This window comes from Periophthalmus magnuspinnatus, chromosome 2 (genome assembly GCF_009829125.3).
Source record: "Periophthalmus magnuspinnatus isolate fPerMag1 chromosome 2, fPerMag1.2.pri, whole genome shotgun sequence".
Classification (NCBI taxonomy): domain Eukaryota; kingdom Metazoa; phylum Chordata; class Actinopteri; order Gobiiformes; family Gobiidae; genus Periophthalmus; species Periophthalmus magnuspinnatus.
Window position 1 is genome coordinate 2,918,782 of NC_047127.1, and position 23,196 is coordinate 2,941,977.

Below are 23,196 nucleotides of genomic sequence, written 5' to 3' on the forward strand. Positions count from 1 at the left end.
TAAGACGATTTGTTGTTGGTCCACACATTTTGGTACATTTATACACTTATTCATACACCTGTGTACGCAGACACTGGGATGGCTGAAGTGTCTTGCCCAATTACACAACAATATCGTTCATTTGTGTGAGCTGGAATCGTACGCCAGCCTGTGAGTCAATGCACCATCGCTCTACGAACCGAGCTGCTCTCCCTCTTTATATCTCATCATATTAAACAAAGCGGTTTTATAGTTAGAAAACCCATTTGGATCATTTTTACCTGATGCTGTTCGAGTTTAAATGACATAAACTGAAGGCCCGGGGGCCAAATGCGGTCCGCCACATCATTTTATGTGGCCCGTGACAAGGTGAATTAAAACGTATGACTGTCTTAAAATGTCAGTTTATCAGGAGATACGCAGTTACACAGTCATATTTTTTACATCTATGCAAATTTGAGTGCAACCATTTTCCTGATGTGACCCTCGGTGAAATTGAGTTTAACACCCCTGAATAAACTATACAGTATTTCCAATCTTTAATATCGGCGAAGACTTAAGGCTAAAGTATTGGTATTGGAACAGAAAAACCTGGATCATTGCGTCCCTAATATTCCCCATACTGTGAACCCCTTAATTGTTTGCAAAATGTCAAGCAATTCTCTCTAATCAGGGTGCAAAAAATTCAAAATGGAGGCCGTTTCCTCGCGCTGCTTATTATTTATATTTCGACATATCTGAAAAGTGCTCATCTTTTGCATAATTATTCCTTGTTGTGTGACCACTTTAACCCAGCGCTTGTTAATGCAATGTAAGTGCGCGGGACTTAAAAGACCGCTCCTGACAGCTGGGAGTTGAACCGCTAACCCCAGCCCAGCGCATCCTCCGCAGCCACGGCCTCATTTAAATGCATGGAACTTAACCCCTTATTTTGAACCGCTGCGAAAATCGTTGCGTTTTTAGTAGGCCGTGTCAGTCCCGCTAAACGGCAGGCAGCAAAGGGCCCCAGAGGTCGCGCCCGAAGTAACCCAAAGGCGCTTCATCTCTTGGGAAGGAATCGGAAAAGCGAAACTTGACCTTACCGCTATGTCCGCTAGCACCGCGCCACCTGCTGCCCACACAGGTTAGGTCGACACGGGCGGGCCGCAGCCAAGCTAACCCCTGGTTTTATTTTCTGCACGGACACCGCAAACGGGAGCAGTAGGAGGAGTAACCGAAACAAAACACGGCACATTTTGTTTTCTCTTATCAATCCCGTGTACGCAAATGACTCCGGGATTGGCGTTGGAGAGTTGCGGCTAGCCCTTTTAGCGCGAATCAACAACACCGCTGTCCGTTTTGCCACTGCATTCTATATGAGAAATCTGCCTCTGCCTCTGCCTTTCCCCCGAGCCCCATGTATTTATGTGACAACTGAATATTCCCTCCCCGTTTTCGCGTTGTCTTCACTGGGAGTGCAGCTCTACCCACAGGCCCTGAAATAAATTACTCAGAAATATCCAAAGAATTTGACATTTCATTTTCCTGCTTTTATTTATGTTTTAATCAGCGTTTGGTGCATTAAAGCCCGTGCGGTCGCTGTATGTTTACGTACTCCTCTCCGAGCAGATGTTTTTTTGCTGAGCTCTGGGTTGTGAAAGAAGCTAGACCTTGAGGACAGTTTTTGTCTGTGTGTCCGCTTGACTTTTCAGATTGATGCGCGCTAGCTCCCAGAGATAACTCCATATATGTGTGTTTTGCTTTTTCATTATGGCTGCAGAATATATTGCAAATGCTAGTTCGTGCGTCCTATTTATTGAACTGAGAGAACTCTTTGTGGATGATGGTGATATTACAGAACTTTTATGTCGGCCCAGTCACTGCACAACCATTTCTTTGTATGTTTCGTTTTATAAACCATAACGTCAGCCTCTCTCCTGTTAAAAGGCGCGTATTATGCTATTTTCTCATCTGTTTTAATGTCGTTTCCTCATCACAAACAGACCTGGAATTGTGTTTTGTTTCATTCACACAAGTTTAACACGTTCTTCAAACTGAAAACACTCTGCTCCGCCTTGTGATGTCATCATGTGGTGATACAGGAAGTGCTCCATTGTGTTTTTAAACTCCACACACCTTCACTAGAATCATTTGGATGATTTCAGACCTGGAGTTGCCAATCTTGACTGAAGTAAAGGTAAAAGGAGCTGAAAGGAGTTGAAAACTACCACGTGATGACATCACAAGGTGGAACAGAGTGTTTTGAGCTTTGGAGATGTTACAGACTAATAATAAAGTTAGTCAAACATGTGTGAATGGTCTGTTTTTGAGGAGGTAACAACATTATAACATGACTTAAAGCTCACAAGAGTCCATTTTGTGTAATATTGGAGCTTTAAAGTTAATGTATATTGTGCACTATCCCTGTCTCATTAAAATAAATTAACTTTAAAAAATGCTTTGTTTTTGTTCCAGTCAGTTTTATTCTGGCTAAGTTTGGACAAAATTCAACCAGCAAATTAAAATATTTACATTTTTGCTGTATAATTGTGTAGAAACAAGTGCAAAAATATGTGATATCGACATTTTTCTCATATTTAACAGTTATGACACAATTATGAAACGAAACATGTTTTGTCCCGTTCTGCCCTTGTAACTTGCGTGCGCTTGTTTGCTTCACAGCGGCCCAAGGTGAGGAGCGGGAGTGTGCCTTCACAGACCAGCAGCAGCAGTTGGAGGTGGAGCGCGTGGCGGGGGGCGAGGGCAGAGTGTCTCCGGAGAACACCACCATCCGCTGCTCCAAGGGCAGCCACTGCTTCGGCCTGTGGGAGAAGAGCCCGGGACAAGTGCGGCCGGTCAAGCAAGGTACATGCAGGAACGCGACGTCTGACCGCGACATCTGACCGCACCATGTGACCGCACCATGTGACCGCACCATGTGACCGCACCATGTGACCGCACCATGCATTTAGTGTTTAGGAGTAGGAGTAGGAGTAGCACCAGTACAGTTTGTTTGAGATTATATGAACTCTACAGTTGGTTAAACATTGAAATGACTCGATTTAGTGAAAGGTTAGTCTTTATTTACTTGTGTTGAACTAATTTTACTACTTTTACTTACATTTGGCCAGTGTGCTATCAGTGTTCAGACTAATTCTAAATACAAACACAATTATTTATTTATTTATTTATTTATTTATTCGGTCATTACATTCAAATCAAACATTATTCAACTTGTATAAGGTTGTACATAACATCTCTTAACATAACATCTTGTGGCAGAAGAGATATAGGTCTATAGTCACCACTTTTGAAGATGGGAATTACTTTGGCTATTTTCAATTTGTTTGGAAAAGTTGCCTGTTAAAAACGATTGATTGCAGATAAATGTAAACGGTGTGGCGATGCAGTTAATGATGTTCGTCACCAAATCCATATCAGTATCAAAGCAGTTGACCTTTTGTTTTTTAATTTATTAACAATTCCAATAATTTCATTTTCATCTGTACCACTTATAAAGAATGAATTTTTTTTATGTTTATTTAAAGCAGACGTATTCTGCAAAATGGACTTCAGCCATGTTATAATTGTTTTCCCTCAGCATTTACTCTCCTGAAGTTGTTTTTGGAGTGTTTCATGTTCAATATAATCTTTAATCGCTTATTTTCAATACGCCATTTTACTGATCAATCCCCATTTTCACTACCGTTGCGCGCTCACTGTGACGCACGTACTTCTTCATACGTTCTTCAATTTTATTTTCTGAATCAGTGATGTGCGTAGGATTTGGCCTTGCCGCGTTGTCGTTTTGTTTGATCTTCAGCTGTTATTAAGTCGTTTTAGATGAATGTTGTGATTTAAAAAATGTGCAGATTATAACATAATGATCCACGAGTGTCAGAGATTATAACTTTAGAGCGCACACAAGTACAATAGGTCTTCTTCAACATAAAAACTCCATTTCCAAACTCGCAAGCTAACATGGACGCGATAAGAAGCTAATTCAAGTGCCATATGAAACTAGTGAAGCGGCGTCGTGTCTTTGATCTGGTCAAAAATGTGAGTTTTTCAGTAAACACAGATTTTCCTGTTTCCTCTTTAATTGTGTTATCCACTGCCTGTCTCTGGAGCATGCTCGCAGTGCTTAGACCGTCTTAATCTGATTACACTGTACATACAGAAAAAGGCTGACATTAAATTGCATTATCCAGTTGTGTTAGTCTGATTAAGAGAAATTATGGACCCCCCAATCCGACTAGGACCTTCACATTCATTTAAAAGTGCTCTTATCTGACTAAGTCCAGTCTCTCTACATACAAATTACAACCGGTATAATCTGAGGACTGGACTTCACCAAAATGCCATTAAAAAAACTGTAATCTCTCTGAGTTATTGCAGTTTTGTAATAAGTATTGAAAAGTATTTAGACCAAAAGAGCAAAGGACCTTGGTCTTTGTCGTTCTGCCTTTTTATAATTTCCCTGCAGTAGCAAAATAGCATATTTCTCTTAATAACTTTACATTATTATCACGGACCTGCAAAAAATATAACGATAATACTGAAACTACTTAATGATACAGTAGAAATAAAGCAAGATAATCCTGATGAACCATTTTGCAGTAGATAATATCATTAAAAGTCATGCGTTTCATCAAATAAATAGCAATAATAAGTAAAAATTACCCGCAGAAGTAACTTTTCAACCCGCCGCAGCAACAAAAATAACGCAAAATCGACCAAATATCATCTTGGACTTGCAAAATATATTCTAAATTATGATACTTTCCAGCCAGCGGTTTATTTTTGCTAATCCCAGCTGCGTTTCCTCTCTCAGGTTGCTGGCCGTACTTGGGTGATCGTCAGGAGTGTCGTGAAGACCGCTGCGTCGTGACCAACCTCCCGCCTCAGATCCAAAATGGCACCTACCACTTCTGCTGCTGCGGTAGTGACATGTGCAACATCAACTTCACCGAGGACTTCCCCCTGCCCAGCCCCACCACCGCACAACCCGTCAGTGAGTACCAGGACGACTATTACTACTGCTATTTCTACTACTACGTGCTGCTTAATGGTATAATGTGCTTAGTAATAGAGCATGGAGTAAAAGGTCCAGTTAATGGGCTCTAATTGTTTTTTTTTTTTTTAACAGTACAAAAGCTGCAATAATAATCAGGGTTCTTACATGTCCTGGAAAACCTGGAAAATAATTGGCCTGTTTTCCAGACAATGCATGGAAAATGTGGAAAAAGGCTCTGGAAAATACATATTCTGTCCTTGAAAATGTCTCCACCCTTTGTTTTACTGGATTATTGGATATCAAACTGATGGTCTTTCTTCTATCATCACAGTAAAAAAACAACAACTTTGAAATCCACCAAAATGCAGGAAATTGCACCTAATGTGGTACAAAAGCCCCTTTCACCCTGCTGTCACACATGGCAAATGCAAAAATCAAACCAGAAAACCTTTCAAATTCGAATACACATGTGAATCCAACTCATACTAACTACTCAATTTTATATGTGAGTACTGCTCCATTTTCCAAGTAACTAACTGTATAAAAAAGCGTGTCCTGTGCCAGGTTTTGACCATTTTCCAGCTGTGGTTCTTCGACAGTTTGTCTAAATATCCATACTGTAAAGTGCAGCGCAACTATAACCTCACTGTTCAACATTTATTACAAAATTGTAGTAATTCAAAGTATTTAGAGCGGAGATGTAAACGACCCTGGTCTTTGTAGAACCAAAAAGAATATAATTTATCTTTATATTTGAACTTTATTCATATTAATGCCGTCTAAGTCTTTGCCCGTCCACAGTTGTCATTTGAAAAACTGTGAAGGAGCCGGTTATGTATCTGTAGACGACGTGATTACGTGATCCTGAAAAGGTTTTGGAAAATGTTTTCAGTCAAAGCACGAGAACCCTGGTAATTTCTCACAAACAGCATCTGTTCAGATCAGATCAGATTCAGTTAATCTTAAGAATATTCGCTATGGCATTTTTCATAATTTGTCCTGAAATATTCAAACATTATAATCGCATTACTCAAAATCCATATCCCTCACTGTCTTCTTGGAATACATTTTACTGAAAGCCGTGGAGCCTGGAATCAATGCGTTTATTCAATCAAACCAGTACCGTGCAGCCTTGAAATTTTCTCTCTAGATGGGAACTTACCTTTAAACTAAATCTATTCTTCACCTCGATTGTGCTGTGTTCTGCGCGATGATCTACATGCAGGCGGCGTCTACTGAGAATGAGACTGACATCTGGGGCGGCGGGAGCTCAGTCGGTAGAGCGTTTGTTCACTGATCCGAAGGTTAGTGGTTTGGAATCCCTCTCTCGACGTCAACATCATTGGTTGAGCAGTCGCACGGGTTGGCGGATGAATGTTGGCGTGTCCTTGAGCAAGACACTTAACCCACCTCACCCCCAGTGTCTGAGTGAGTGGCTCCTTGATGTGAATCAGGAGAGTCAAATTCGCGGTCCGGGGGCCAATTGCGGCCCGCGAGACGATATTTTGTGGCCCGCAGGACAATATGAAAGCTTGTACTCCCGTGACAAAAGATTCAACAAATAACGATGTATAGCTATAAAATCCACAAAAATTGGCATATTTCTTCATGTATGTTGAAAACAGCGATGACTTTTGAGAAGATTTTAGCAACGCTTTTTTTGTGGAATACCTGATGCGGCCCAGCTTCACCCACACTCTACTTCCTGCGGCCCCCAGATAATTTGAGTTTGAGATCCCTGATGTAAAGCGTTTGAAAGTTAGAAAAAAAACGCAATAAAAATATGACCATGTAGTCTTTTTTTTCTTACTTCAATTCATTCAAGTTTATTTTGGATCACGCTACATTTTTCATAATAAAATCCCCACATTGTAAATTTGCTGAATACATTGAAACAAAACCCGTGTGACTTCCTCCCGACGTTTCACAGAAGAGAAAGCGTCACAGGAGCCCTCTGTATTCACAAATAGACGTTTGATTTGAGATCATGTTCTCATTTATAGCAAGTGATTAGAGCAATGCGCAAAGACCACCTGCTCCAGCCCCCACCTGCTCTACTGCCGCCGCCACCGCTGCTACGAGATCGTTAAACTGAACCGCTTCACTTTAAAACCGCTATCTAGATTAGCATAAACTATTACACAACCACTTAGGTAGAGATGCTTCCACCCAGTGTCCTTTCAAGCCGTTACAGCCAGTTCCGTAGGGGAAAAAACAGCAAGTAAACAAACATTTCCTCTCCTTGATCGGACGAGGAGGGTGGTATGCAACACAAATGTACACAGAGACAATGGTACTGATGACATTCTCCCAGATGGGGGCGCAAGAGCCAGTTTTCTCTATTGATTACATTGCACTTTGCCGTCTGTGTTAAAGTGCCCGTATTACGCTATTTTAATGTTGTTTCCTCGTCACAAACAGACCTGGGGTTGCGTTTTGTTTCGTTCACACACGTTTAACGCACAAACAATCCTTCGCTCAAATTGAAAACACTCTGTTCCACCTTGTGATGTCATCATGTGGTGATACAGGAAGTGCTCCACTGTGTTTTTAAACTCCACACACCTTCATTTCTAGAATCATTTGGATCATTTCAGCCTTGGAATTGCCACTTATCTATAATGAACTAAAGGTAAAAGGAGCTGTTAACTTGAAAACTGCCACTTCATGACATCACAAGGTGGAACAGAGCATTTTGAGCTTTGGAGATGTAGATAGACTGATAATAAAGAGTTACTCAAAAACAAAACGCAACTCCAGGTTTCCAGGTCTGTTTTTGAGGAGGTAACGACATTATAACATGACTTAACGCTCACAAGAGTCAGTTTTGCGTAACATCGGACCTTTAATTAATATTGGCCTATAGACTGTTGTGACGTCATCTGAAACCCATTAATTCTGTACGTAAAGATAAAGCTCGTAGAGAAAATAATGGAAAAAAAGTTTGATATCATGTCAAATCCACACAAACTTAACAAGTTTGCACTTTCCCTCCAAGAGCTCAGTTCAGACGCTCGTCGGCAGGTGATTGTAAGTAACCCCGGCATCTGAATCGCAGAGGAGTCACTATGTGCGTTTTCAGAGATAAGACGGCGTTTTTCAGCATCGTGACTTTAGCTGAGAGGCGAATGGAAAGAGCTGATAGTGAGATCATTATTCTCGAGGTGCGTTCTGTTTCGTGTTTGTTGAATAAAGAAAAAGCCGCGTATTAATTGTTGTTTCCTCGCAGGGTTTAAGCTGTGAAAGAAGTGTGTGTGTATGTGGGGGTGTGTGTGTGTGTGTGTGGGGGGGTGTGTGTGTGTGTGTGAAGGAGGGCAGGGGTGCCTGCTCTCCTGCCCACACACACACACGCACCCCCCCCCCCCCCCCACACACACACACAGACATGCACACATATACATATACAGTTATCTACATACAATAAACACACACATATATACAGTTACACACACACACATATATACAGTTACACACACACACATATATACAGTTACACACACACACATATATACAGTTAAACACACATACTGCTATACACACACATATACAGTTAAACACACACATATACAGTTAAACACACACATACACAGTTAAACATACACAGTTAAACACACACATACACAGTTAAACACACACATATACAGTTAAACACACACACATACAGTTAAACACACACACATACAGTTAAACACACACACATACAGTTAAACACACACATATACAGTTAAACACACACCATGTCGTCGCTCCACATTCCGTGGATTACACGGCGTCTGCTGTGTGGTGCTGTCTGCGGCGGGAGGGTGACTGCGGCCCCTCGTCTGTGACTCGGGGCAGAGATGCGTGTCTGCTTACACTAAAGTTAGTCATGTTTTGTTGAGAGTGACTCCTGACGTGTCCGGACACATCACCAACAGTTAATGGGTGTCGGAAATAGGTGTGTTTTCCGACTGATCCTCTGCCAAGTGAAGTGGTGACAACGCTGAATGTAATGTGATCGTCTGAGTATGTTACAAATGCACTGTTGTTTGCTGTAGAGATGGGCGCTGTTGTGGCACCGTGCTTGTGTTTGGGTGTGTCTGTCAGAGGACGTCCTGTGTGGCCCACCTTTTCAGAACAAACTCATTGACCTTGACATTTGAGGGGGACTGTTGGACTTGTATATGTGGTGTTGCCCCCTGTGTGCGCTCATGTGTGCTCCTGTTAGAATGTCAGTCAGAGCTGCCCTTAGGCCCTGGGAGCCATCAATAATAGATAGAGCCGGTGTCTGTGTGTACTGTGTCTGTGTGTACTGTGTCTGTGTGTACTGTACCAGTGTGTACTGTACCAGTGTGTACTGTGTCTGTGTGTACTGTAGCAGTGTGTACTGTGTCTATGTGTACTGTACCAGTGTGTACTGTGTCTATGTGTACTGTAGCAGTGTGTACTGTGTCTATGTGTACTGTACCAGTGTGTACTGTGTCTATGTGTACTGTACCAGTGTGTACTGTACCAGTGTGTACTGTGTGTTTGTGCAGAGTGCAGACTTTTGGACCAGGAGGGCCAGAGTTTGTGTGGACTCTCTGGAGAGGCTGATGCAGCTAATGCACTCTTTCATTAATCACTAAAAGCAGACAGCTGAAGCTGCAGCAGTTTTAGCTCTGCTGTTACCTCCATCATCTGTCCATACTGCTGTGTATTTACATACGTCTCCATTCCATCTCTCTGCTGTGGAGCGTCTCTGTCTCTGCTTTCCAGTCTGTTGGCCAGGCTTCATGCTTGTTTGGCTTAATTGGCTTTTTTTCTGTGTGTGCTTTGCCACATGCCTGATTGTCCATAAACATACTTTACACAGGAATATCGACTGGTAAGAGTGAGGTTGTGTGAAAATACTTCAAGCAATTACTGCACTACTTTTGCAGACAGAAATAATGCAGCAGCTGAATGTTGATTCAGTGGTGAATTGATATTTCAGTCAAACAAACACTGGTGTTTGATGGGTTTGTTGTGTGATGGGTTTGATGGAGCCACAGTGCCTCACTGTGACTCATTATGGGAGTCTGCCTCTTCTGTTTATTATGCCTGTTCACTCCACGAGAGCCTGTAATCAATGAACCAGCACAATATTACTGTTGAAGTGCACATGGACAGTGGATCTGCCTATACACCTGCTCCCAGATTAATGCTGGAATGCCTCGGATCATTTCATCTTTCCCTTTCAAAAGGTCAAACTTTGATTTACACTTGTGTTTTGATGTGTCCCCCTGTAGCCCCGCGAGCCCTACGCTGCGAAGAGACAATAATTATCGCCCTGGCAACAGTGACCGTGATGGTGGTGGTTGCCGTAGCAGCTTACTTTGGCTACCGCATGATGCACGGTGAGTTACACGGCATTTATATTCCGTCCGCGGTTTTGATAATTTGGTGTTTCATAAATGGAATCCAGTCGTAGCTGCGTGGATTAAACGTTTTGTGTCATTTTCTGTGTGTGTGTGAGCAGGAGATGGTAAACAGGGCCTGCACAATCTGAACATGATGGAAGCCGCCGGATCGGAGAGCTCCCTGGATCTGGACAGTCTCAAACTGCTGGAGGTCAGTGCTGCCGCGTAGACCGGTCCATAGTATTTATAGTGTGCGTTAAAGAAGCATTTGTTCTACAATTGAATCAGCTGGGGCCCAGACAAGAGCAGGAGCGTAGAGTGTAGCGCTGTAACTCTGTAAGTCTAACTCAATATGCCTATGGGGATCCGCGCCTGCAGTTACCTCAAATTATTTTATATCAGCGCCAAGACTCAAACATTTACTAAGACCGCTGATAAAATCTAAAGTCTAGGGTTGTACTTTGAAAAAACTGCAAGTGCTTAAAAAAAAATCACATGACCACAGTATTAACGAATTAAAGAGAAAATCCTATTCAACAGCAGCTTGGTCCGTCTCAGCTCCCCAAAAATCCAGCTGGCTCAGATCGGCCTGTTTTTTCGGAGGATAAAAGCGCGTAGCATCGATTCAGACGCGTTCTCCGCTGTCTGCTGGTAGCTTTACATGCAGCGAGTGTTTAAACCCACAGGGAGGAGACCGGAGGCAGACGGGAGAAGAGCGAGTAAAGGCACTGGTGAAAAAAAACCAACAAAAAAAAAACAAAAACGCCAGCCCAAAATACATCAAGGTGTACGGTTACATTTGTTGTCTCAATGTGACTTTTATCACCCGATCACAGCGGCTCCGATTAAGTGACAAGTCCTGGTGCAAAAATAGGAATTGGATTACACTGAAATAAAAAACTTGAAACTGGATACGGATGTGGAAGAGCTCAAGTTGTGTTTTTAAATCAATAAGGTCTAATAATATCGTTAAATGCCAAGAAAAACTGTAAGATACCGGAGAGTATAGAGGCTTATATCAAAGACTGATCTGAATTTGTTCAACGGAAAGACTTAAGTTTTAGTTCTTCAGATAAAAGTCACTGTCACAGCTGCTTATCTGCTGTTGTAAAAATAGTTTAAGGCCACGCGGTTCCTTCTCATTTTACTTTAAGCTCTGTCAAAATATGGAAATTGCACAAACATCTACTGCAGCTGGTAGCGTTTTTAAAAAATCTGTGTTTTAGCATCATTAGTTAACGTTGTTTAAGCTGTAATTTGATTGATTCACGCACGTTTGTCCTGCCTTTCAGGTTTGAGCGCTCAGAAAATGTCCGTTTTCATCTATCCGTCCAATTCAGGCTTTATACATGTAGAGGTTAAAAAGCATCACCCACTTTTTCAGCAACAAAACATGAGGAGCTGGAGTCTATCTGGAAGCAAATGGAGCTGTTTCTCTTTTAATTACACAGTTTAGATCAGTGTTTTGCTTTAAAATCTATCTGTTACGTTGCCATTTAATACTAAAAGCTTATATAATCTGTCTCGGAGAAGGTATAGACTCGACCTCGCTACTCGACAAACCAGACAAGCAGCAAATAAATATGCAGGTACATAAGTGCGTAAGGTACAAATATCTGAAACATTTATGCTCTTCTCTTGCCTTCAACCCATTCGAAAACACTGGTATTGTTTCAGGCGAGAGTTGAATTCAGAAGTCGTCCTTGCGTCTTATCAATGCACGAGTACAGTCTCTCAGCGCAGAGGCAGCTCTTTGCACAGACTAAACAACGGAAACTAATGAGAGAGCGGCTCCGCGCAGTGTAATAAAGATACTCACTGTGTAAAGCTGGTGACGGAGAGTGCGCCACCTGCTTGTCACGATTATAAACGCAAACTACGTCAGTGTTTGCATTCTCTTGTATTTATTTTTTAACAATATTGCACATTTAAAACGTTTTTTTTTGTGTGGGATAATTCTGTTTTATGGTTTGGTTTCACTATTATCGTTTATTATCGCACTTCAAATTTTGCCGCGACAGGCCGACTCAACGGAGATGTTATTGATTTGCCTGTAATATTCCGCAGTATGGCATTAAACTTAAGTTACAGGTCAAATCCAGACTATAGAACAGCGCCCTCTGGCTGTCAGATCCTCTCAGTTTTTATGGGGAACTTGTTGTTATTCAAGTTTCTTTTTCTGGATTAAGAACTCGTGTGATTGGATAAAACTTGGATGGATTCGTTTAATACAAAATGGACGAGTTAACGCCGTACCGTAACATAATTCAGGCAACGCAAAAACATCACCATGGAGACGAGAAAAGTGACACTCTCCAGAAAGTAACGTTAAAAGCAATACGCATTTTTACCAGTTTATTTTGACCTGAAGGGCACAGTGTGTTCCTTCTAATTAGATCGCTCATTGAAAGAATTGTTTATAAATGTTTTAGCAGGACTGCTTGTTCCCCCAGGACCTTTTTTTTCTTTTTTTCCATCAGAATTCATTCATATCTCTCTGTTTACCTCCTCACAGCTGATCGGTCGCGGTCGATATGGCACGGTTTACTGCGGTTCCTTAGACGAGCGGCCGGTCGCTGTAAAAGTGTTCACCGCGGCCAATCGGCAAAACTTCCTCAACGAGTGCTCCATCTACCGGCTCCCTCTGCTGGAACACGACAACATTGCACGCTTTGTGGCTGCGGACGAGCGAACGGGACCAGAGGGGAGGACGGAGTACCTCCTTGTGATGGACTACTACCCACATGTGAGTATATTAGCTTTAAAAATCCGCTCCAGCTTGTAATTTCAGGTAGACAAATCGCAGTTATTACAGGTTCTATATTATACAAAATTGATTCTTGTGAGGTAAGAACTGAGCACATTATAGACCAGTACAGCTCGCATAGACTTTTATTCGTTTTTTAGCCATAAAAACCATGTTAAAGGAAGTATCAGCATGTACTTTTTCCTTTTTTTCGCACAACTACCTCTATTTTACACATCCATCCTTATTTTTCCTTTGAAGCATCAAATAACTGACACCTGCGCTCTGATTGGTCGTCTTTGAGGGCGACGTAAGCGCATTACCGTATGACAGTAACATATTTAAAGAGCCTCGTGCCTCTGCTTTGAGACACCGTTTGAATTTACAAGATCGCACAATTGGTTGCGGAATTACGGTGATGGAAAGTCCGTAACCGCGAGTCTTTTGGCGACGATGGCGTCCGACGCTATAGGGTTAAGTCATGTTTTAATGTTGTTTCCTCCTCAAAAACAGACCTGGAGTTGTGTTTTGTTTCATTTACACATGTTTGAGTAACACTTTATTATTAGTCTGTCACATCTCCAAAGCTCAAAATGCTCCGTTCCACTTTGAGGTAGTGCTAAGTAAGTACTAAGTGGTAGTTTTCAAGTTAACAGCTCCTTTTACCTTTTGTTTAGTAGTAGATTGGCAATTCCAGGACTAAAATGATCCAAATGATTCTAGAAATGGTGTGTGGAGTTTAAAAACACAGCGGAGCACTTCCTGTATTGCCACATGATGACATCACAAGGTGGAACAGAGTGTTTTCAGCTTGAGAAGAACTCTAAATCTGCAGGGTTTGTTCGCGTAAATGAAACAAAACACAACTCCAGGTCTGTTTGTGACGAGGAAACAACATTAGAACAACACAGATCAGAAAACAGCGTCATATCGACCCTTTAACATTTCACCCATCTGTTCGTCGCGTATGTTGCGTATCAGACGTGATCGTTCAGAAGACAAAAAAAACAACTAAGTGCTTTGAGCGTGTGGAAAACCAACCAACCAATCGAAACCGCCCTCTCGTCGCGTTTCCTTCGGTGTAATTCATGTGTTTTCTAAGCGACGCGGGGCTAAGTGAGGACAGCGAGACCGCGGACACACAAGTAAACGATGACATAATGTATTTAAAAATGAACAGATGAATTTAATCTTGTTTAGTGGCCGTGACTCAATTGGCCCTGTGATTGATTTCTGTCGGGGGGGGGGAAAAAAAAATGAAACGTCACTATGTGGCTTTTGCATTTTGTAAGAACGGACCGGTGCCAGAGCGAAAAGCGATGATTAATTCTGCTGGATAATTATTAAGGAGGAACCATTGACTGTTTATATAAATGGACGTAGCTAACCTGCTAGCCTGAGCACGCTTCCGGCTCTGATTCACTTTCTATTGAAAAACTGTGGCTCCTCTCTCTGTATTTGCGTCTAAAAATGTTCATACTAACCCACTTTACATGATCCTGGTGTTTTTATTTCACTATTGTGTCTGTAAATCAAGATATGAACATTAATAACAGACAAATCAGGCGCCTTCTTTCCGCCGTATCGTTAGCGACGTTACTCCACTTGTTTATACAGTCCAATGGGGGAAAATGTAGAGATTTTCGATAGCTTCTGGTAAATGATTTCATAGCGTTGACTGACCTTTCATTTGGCATCGTCGGCAGAAAGTCTAAAACCAGCAGTGACATTTTTACAAGGAAAATTGTATTTGGACAAATTTGATTATTCGATATGGGACATTTTCTCAATCATGTTTGGTGTTGGCGGTTTGCCCACTCTGGACGTTTGTGTGTCCTTTTCTGAGCGAAATAATACTCGAGGGACGCATAACCTTATTGTAACTTTTCTTTTAAAATACCATGTTCTGTTGGTGAATAATACTGGCCCATAGTCATTTTAAACCGTCTACTTCCACATCGTTTATGCATTTCCTCTGACAGTAGTAAATATATCGTATATTTGAACAGATTGGACGATGTCTTAGTCACTTTGTCAGCTCTAACCTTTTCAGAATGCATCAGGGGTCACGTCTTTTTCGATTTGTTTCTTTTAAGGGCACCAGGAAGCTTTGGGCTAAATCATCAACTACGTGCGTTAGGCGGGTATTTCCAGTCTAGACTCTGGCCCCGTTTCACAAAGGAAGTTCAGCTAACTCTGGGTTTTATGTGGGATTAATATGGCCTGAGACGGACGACTCAGAGTTTTCGGTTTCACTAAACGGGTTTGGAGCGGAGATGGTAAATCCTGAGTTTAGCACAAGACAGTTTTATCAGTGGATGACAGAAAAGAGGATTCACCGTGGCAAAGGTAAAACAGCGGAGGCGTTAATTTTGGAGGGAGAGGAAGTCATGTGGATGTGGATCAGTCAGTTTAATATAAAAGAAACACGGAGCGGCACATTGTTTAATCAGTTAATCCGATTTTAGTTTGAAGATTCAAATTGCCTAATATTACTCCAAAGGCTCTCATAATTCTGCTGCAAACTGCTTAGATAAAAAACATTAAGCTGGTATTAAAAAGTTTGAAATGACCACTTTAATATTTGATTTCAGATTTTAAATTAAATTTGCCCAGTACCATTTTTACCTAATCTAAGCCGCTGAGAGCTGTGTAGTTCATTTAGGGTTTAAAAGTGTCTCACATTGAATTTAAAAGTGATCATGAATTCAGCTGATTAAAGCATGTGTCAAACTCAAGGTCTGTGAGCAGGTGTGTCCCGGCAGATACACACTTTTAAAAACCGTTATTTAACAAGTGAAAAAGTAATTGTGTTTATTTTACATGACATTCAGCTACATTTAGAGATATTTACACTGCCACACAGTTCATCTGGCCCCTGATGGCGGCCATTTTGCTGATGTGGCCCTCGGTGAAAATGAGTTTGACGCCTCTGGATTAAAGCATGAATGAATGAAACTGAAGATCTGCATTTCGAAACTCACTTTACACCAGACGGGATGAAAGCCTCTGAGGCATTTGAGTAAAAGATGTGTAAAGTATCAATACAAGTTATATCATTAAACTCTGATAAGCCTTATTAAGTGCACCGGGTCCATCTGTGAGCGACCAATCAGAGCTCTCCTTCAGAAACAGACTCGGGCTTAGATGAATAAACCCTCCTCTGGACCAGGTTTAGCTCGTCAAAGTGCGTTACCATGGTGATTGACTCCGGCTTTAGGTTCGTTCTCTCTCTGCGAAACTGAAAACTCTTGAGTTGACCTTTTTTTCAGCCTTAACAAAGTCCGAGTTCGGCCTAAACCCGCTTCTTGAAACGGCGAGAGCGACCGCGAACAAAGCAGTAGAAGTAACCATTTCAGCTGAGCGTCAGAAACACGGGGAGCTCATTTAGGTCGCGCTTATCAAGGTAATTCAATATTCTCTGTGTAAAACAGTGACGTCTCCATGGTTACTGATCAAACATTCTCAGCCTGTAGTTCAGACCTCTACAAACATACTCAGGAATGCACGCGATCTTAATTAGTTTAGCATCAGAGCTCTCGGATATGTCGACAGCGCTACCAGAATTTTAATACCGGAATTTGACAATGAAATCTCGATGCTTGTCCGAAAAACGATAATCCAGTTTTTTTTTTTTCGAGATGTTTGAGCCCTGGAGGACACACATGGATGCTTGAAGGAAAGTGGTTCTGTTTGAAAGCCTGAGCTCCCATCGCACGGCGTTTTGTTGATTTATCTTTGAAGTGACAGTCACGGAGTCAGCTCTTTGTCTCCCCCTCCTCTCTCCTCTTCTCTCGCTCCTCTCAGTTGTCAGCTGTGTAAAGCCGTGTCTGATTTTGATTTCCTGTGTCCCTTCTCTCTTTCTCCCCTCATCCCCCGTCACCCGTCTGTCGGCCATCTTGCCCAGGGCTCCCTGAGTCACTTCCTGAGCGCCCAGACCAACGATTGGGTCAGCAGTTGTCGTCTGGCTCACTCCGTCACCCGCGGCCTGGCCTACCTGCACACGGAGCTGTTTAAAGGAGGTGAGTGAGAGGACACGGCCGGCGACACAACACACCAACTCCGACGCGTTTGTGATAAAGCGGATTTGACGCGATCCGATTCAAGAAAAGTATATTGTTTGTGCTGATTTCTGCTTCAGAGTTGGCACTTTTCTCGATTACACATGTCCCGCAGTGTGGCTTTAAACACATCTATCTTATATTTATTTATTCAAAACATGCACTTTTACCCCGAGCCACCTAACGTCTCAAGAGATCCGCGCGTAGCTTGGCGTGGTGCCGTCAGCTGCTCGCCTGTGTGCTGATGAGTTTAATGTCAGACTGTGGAATATTCAAGGCCGAGCAATGACATCTCCATGGAGACCACACGAAAACACACATCAAGGAGCTTTAAAAATATGTAAACGGTTTAAAATGTTTGGTAATGGATGTTGATAGATAATAAGAAAAATTAAAGCCGCAAGCGGCGATGATGGCCCTCGCCCCCCGCGCGACCGCCCCCCCATGCGACCGCCCGGGGCCGGCCACCGCCCCCACGCACCATTTTCCCCGCCCGGCCACCCCACGGCCGCAATCCGCCCCCCTTCAAACAGTTTCTATATAAATATGTGTGACCAACACATTACAATGGCTGTGCAAGGCGTTGAACCGGCAACCGCGTACATAATACAGGTATGGTGTATTTGACTTTTTCGCCCCTTTTAATGCCCAAAATTATCTCCCCAAGTTTCATGCCAATCGGACAAAGTTGAGAATTTTACCAATACTGTAGGGGGCGCTATAGTGTTCATTTAGATGACAATTAATAGTGCATTCTTTTAATACCCTGATATCACATGTGTGATGAGAATTTCAGCTGTCTATAACCATGTATGTGCGTGTAAGAAATTTTTTAATGATTTTTTTTTTTTGTATTTGCGCCCCTGGTGGCCAACCGTGGAAAATGACTCATGGCCATAATGTAATTTTTTGTTTCTTCTGATGCCACCAATTTACTCCCCGAATTTCCAAGGAATCCGATAATGTCGGCGATTCACCCCTATGGTAGGGGGCGCTATAGTGTTCATTTTTATTACAATTAATATTGCATTCCATTCATGCCCCAATCTCGCATATGTGATGTGAATGTGAGCTCTGTAGGGCAACGCCTGTGGTCGTGAGAGGACATCAAAAAAACAGGAAACGAAGGCGTTTTTCGGTGGCAGCGTACGGGCGAACCGTGTGGAATTCGGAGAAAACGTGGATAAGTTCTGAAAACCCATGTGTCTGGATGTGGCATGGGAAATCTGAGCTCATTTGGACCAAAAACCTGAGACTAGTAGCGTTTTGAAAACACGCTGCGAATGAAGTGGCGAATTTTTGACCCAATATGGCCGATTTCCAGTCCGTCATAGAGCGGTGCTTCAATTCATTTTTATGCTTGTCCGATGGTGCTCTATCACTGTTCTGATTTTTGTGCATGTATTCCAAAATTAAACAGGCTCCTCTCCCATAGGGGTGAAATTTTAGGTGGCGCTGTCGAGTCAGGGGGCATGGGACATTTTCCCGAAACCAATTTTATGAAATTTTTCACAAAGCCGGTCGATCCTATACCCCCATGTGAGACTTTTCGTGAATGTTCAGGGGGTGAAAAATGCGATTGTTTTGGCGGAAAAACGAAGAACAATGTTAATATGCTGTGTGGCCCTGAGCTGTGTGGCTCTGACTCTATATGAGAGGGGTCTGTGGCTTTGCACCGGCAACCACGTACATAATACAGGTATGGTGTAATTGACTTTTTTGACCCTTTTAATGCCCCCAATTATCTCCCCAAGTTTCATGCCAATCGGACAAAGTTGTGTATTTTACCAATACTGTAGGGGGCGCTATAATGTTCATTTTGATTAAAATTAATATTGCATTCCATTCATGCCCCAATCTCACATATGTGATGTGAATGTGAGCTCTGTAGGGCAATGCCTGTGGTCGTGAGAGGACATCGAAAAAACAGGAAACGAAGGCATTTTTTGGTGGCGGCGTACGGGCGAACCGTGTGGAATTCGGAGAAAACGTGGATAACTTCTGAAAACCCATGTGTCTGGATGTGGCATGTGAAATTTGAGCTCATTTGGACCAAAAACCTGAGACTAGTAGCGTTTTGAAAATACGCAACGAAAAATTTGGCAAATTTTCGATTCAATATAGCCGACTTCCTGTCCATCCTAGGGCCGCACTATGATTGGCTTTTTTGCTTGTCTCCATGAGCTCTATCACTGGTGTCAATTTCGTCGAGCTAGGGCGAAAAATGCGTGTCGGCTCCCAATTCATTTTAAAATTTTGAATATTCTAGGTGGCGCTGTCGACCCGGTGTGCTTCGAACATTGTCCCGACGCCAATTTTATGAAATTTTTCGCAGAGCCGGTCGATCCTATACCCCCATGTGAGACTTTTCGTGAATGTTCAGGGGGTGAAAAATGCGATTGTTTTGGCGGAAAAACGAAGAACAATGTTAATATGCAGTGTGGCCCTGAGCTGTGTGGCCCTGACTCTATATGAGAGGGGTCTGTGGCTTTGCACCGGCAACTACGTACATAATACAGGTATAGTGTAATTGACTTTTTTGCCCCTTTTAATGCCCACAATTATCTCCCCAAGTTTCATGCCAATCGGACAAAGTTGTGTATTTTACCAATACTGTAGGGGGCGCTATAGTGTTCATTTAGATACTAATTAATAGTGCATTCTATTAATACCCTCACATCACACGTGTGATGTGAATTTGAGCTGTGTAGGGCAATGCATGTGCGTGTCAGACATTTTTCAATGATTTTATTTGGAGTCTTTGCGCCCCTGGTGGCCAACCGTGGAAAATGACTCATGGCCATAATGTAATTTTTTGTTTCTTCTGATGCCCCTGATTTATTCCCCGAATTTTGTAGGAATCCGATAATATTGGCGTTTCACCCCTATGATAGGGGGCGCTATAGTGTTCATTTTTATTACAATTAATAATCAATTTTATTAATACCCTCATATCACACGTGTGATGTGAATTTGAGCTGTGTAGACCAATGCATGTGCGTGTCAGACATTTTTAAATGATTTTTTTTGGAGTCTTTGCGCCCCTGGTGGCCAAGTGTGAAAAATGACCTATGCCCGTAATATTATTTTTTGGTCCACGTCATGCCCCCAATTTATTCCCTGAATTTCGTAGGAATCCGATAATGTTGGTGTTTCACCCCTATGGTAGGGGGCGCTATAGTGTTCATTTTGATTAAAATTAATATTGCATTCCATTCATGCCCCAATCTCGCATATGTGATGTGAATGTGAGCTCTGTAGGGCAATGCCTGTGGTCGTGAGAGGACATCGAAAAAACAGGAAACGAAGGCATATTTCGGCGGCGGCGTACGGGCGAACCGTGTGGAATTTGGAGAAAACGTGGATAACTTTTGAAAACCCATGTGTCTGGATGTGGCATGTGAAATCTGAGCTCATTTGGACCAAAAACCTGAGACTAGTAGGGTTTTGAAAATACGCAGCGAAAAATTTGGCAAATTTTCGATTCAATATAGCCGACTTCCTGTCCGTCCTAGGGCCGCACTATGATTGGCTTTTTTGCTTGTCTCCATGAGCTCTATCACTGGTGTCAATTTCGTCGAGCTAGGGCGAAAAATGCGTGTCGGCTCCCAATTCATTTTAAAATTTTGAATTTTCTAGGTGGCGCTGTCGAGCCAGTGTGTGTGGGTCATTTTCGTGATGCATATTTTCTTGAATTTTTTGCCAAGCCGGTCGATTTGATACCCCCATGTGAGACTTTTCGTCGACGTTCAGGGGGTGAAAATTGCGATCCCAGGGGGAGAAAAAAAATAATAATAATAAGAAGAAGAAACCCAGGAAGAACAATGCCCCTCGCCATCACTTCGTGAGTGGCGAGGGCCAAAAATGGGGTTAGGGTTGGTGAATTTGCCCACTTATCCGAAGGTTAGCGATTCAAATCCCACTCACGACGTAAACATCAGTTACAAGCAACAATATCTCCATGGAGACCACCCGAAAAGACGCATCGAGCAGCTTTAAAAATGTGTAAACAGTTTAAAATGTTTGGTAATGAGTGTTTTCACATACGGGGGAAAAAATTTGGTTAGTGTTGGTGAGTTTGCCCACTGATCCGAAGGTTAGCGGTTCGAATCCCACTCACGACATAAATATCAATTACAAGCAATAACATCTCCATGGAGACCACCCAAAAACACACATCAAGCAGCTTTAAAAATGTGTAAACAGTTTAAAATGTTTGGTAATGGGTGATGTCACATACTGAGGTTAGTGTTGGTGAGTTTGCCCACTCATCTGACATAAACGTCATTGATCGAGCGGTCGGATCCACTGACCCACGGGTTGGCGGCGCGATTCCAGCTCCCACACATGAACGCTGTCATTGTGTCCGTGGGCAAGACACTTAAAGCACCTCGTTCCTCGTGTGTGCGTACGCTGGTGTGTGAATGGGTAAGTGGTTCCTTGATGTGAAGCGCTTTGACTGACTTAAAGGTGAAAAAGCGCTTTACAAAAAGTGTGACCGTTTACAATTCACACGCTCAGTTCAACCTTTAACTTGAGAGTGTAATCGATTTATTTAGGAATTTATATAAAGCTTTTTTAGACAATCGCTAGCTTTAAGTGTGTACGGTTTGTTCCTACAGCGCGGTCGTACTGGTGGGGGTCCTTACGCGTTTAGGGTAATGGCGCTTTAAGACCCCGACGGCGCTGCTCCACGTGCGTTTTGTTTGGCTCCGAGCTCTTTTACATCCCCACGTTTTCTACACATACGAAGTCACCGCATGCACCACAAGCCAGGAGTATTTATAGACTAGCCCCAAGCCTGTAGCCTCCGAGAGAGAGGAGTGGAGGGAGGGCGAAGCAGGGGAGCGATAAGGCTTCATATGACAAGTGAATATCCTGTGGTTCAATAAAATCTTTCTTTAAAGGCTAGAGCTGACAGTTGGCTTTTTTTTCTTTCTTTTTTACAATCCTTAGCCAGGAATTTTCACCCTTCTGTATTATGTTCACAGCCAAACACCAAATAGACAAAGTGCACTTGGAGAGACTGGGAAAGTGGAGACCGGTAGTTATTCTGTTTGTGTAAGCTTGTGACAAAAGCAAAGCTCACAAAGAGGAAAGAATAGCGAGCTACCATGATCACTAGAGCGGCTGGATGGCACACACACATAGAGCCCTACAGGGAAAAAAAAAAAAAAAAAAACCATAGAAAGGATCGGCGTTGTGTGGAACCAATGCCACTGTCTCCAAGCGTTTCTCCTCCACGCATTCGTCATCCTCCCCCCCCTGTGCTCCCACACATCAGTAGTACACACTCGCAGGAGGCTGGGCGCTGCTGGGTACTGTCAGAGAAGCGACGGTTCAGCGCGCCCTCTGCTGGATTGTTTTATAACGCAAGCGCAGACGACCACGCTGCGTCTTAATCCCATTGTTGATGATTAGATTAGAGGCTTTAGCAGTCTGTTGACATTGCAACTTGGTTTACTGAACAAAAAGTAATGAGGGGGGATTTGTTTTCATTAGCAAATAAGTCTTGTACATCGTTGTGTCATATCCGCGGAATATTTGGGAATGATGCATGGTTTGAAATATTTAAAAAGGGATGAATTTGCCTGGTTAAATATTACAAATTTTCCTGTATTTTCCAGATTTGTACAAGCCCGCAGTCTCCCACAGGGATCTGAACAGCCGGAATATTCTTGTCAAAGCAGACGGCACATGTGTCATCATCGACTTCGGCTTGTCTATGAAGCTGACGGGAAACAGGCCAGCACGTCACGGCGAGGAGGAAAACGCTGCTATAAGTGAAGTAAGTGACTGTATATCCCTATATTTCTGTTTCTCGTCTATGTTTATTCCAACGCGTTTCCTGCTTTTGTGAATTGTAGGTGGGTACGATCCGCTACATGGCCCCTGAAGTGCTGGAGGGAGCGGTGAATTTGAGAGATTGCGAGTCCGCGCTTAAGCAAGTGGACATGTACGCTCTCGGACTGGTCTACTGGGAAACGTTCATGAGATGTACAGATCTGTTCCCAGGTGAGCGACCCCAGAACTGGCCCCTTAATGTGCAAACGG

At 42.7% G+C, this 23,196-nt stretch overlaps 1 protein-coding gene across 1 annotated transcript in view; it reads left to right on the forward strand.

Annotated features, from left to right (window-relative positions):
* LOC117383994 (bone morphogenetic protein receptor type-2-like) overlaps positions 1–23,196 on the forward strand; it is a 40,193-nt gene that overhangs the window by 12,937 nt on the left and 4,060 nt on the right. The window contains exons 2-9 of the mRNA XM_033981256.2: positions 2,641–2,823; positions 4,793–4,972; positions 10,225–10,332; positions 10,455–10,546; positions 12,851–13,081; positions 16,989–17,103; positions 22,770–22,930; positions 23,010–23,157. Of these exons, the coding sequence (XP_033837147.1) occupies positions 2,641–2,823; positions 4,793–4,972; positions 10,225–10,332; positions 10,455–10,546; positions 12,851–13,081; positions 16,989–17,103; positions 22,770–22,930; positions 23,010–23,157 (1,218 nt within the window). The remainder of the gene's footprint in view (positions 1–2,640; positions 2,824–4,792; positions 4,973–10,224; positions 10,333–10,454; positions 10,547–12,850; positions 13,082–16,988; positions 17,104–22,769; positions 22,931–23,009; positions 23,158–23,196) is intronic.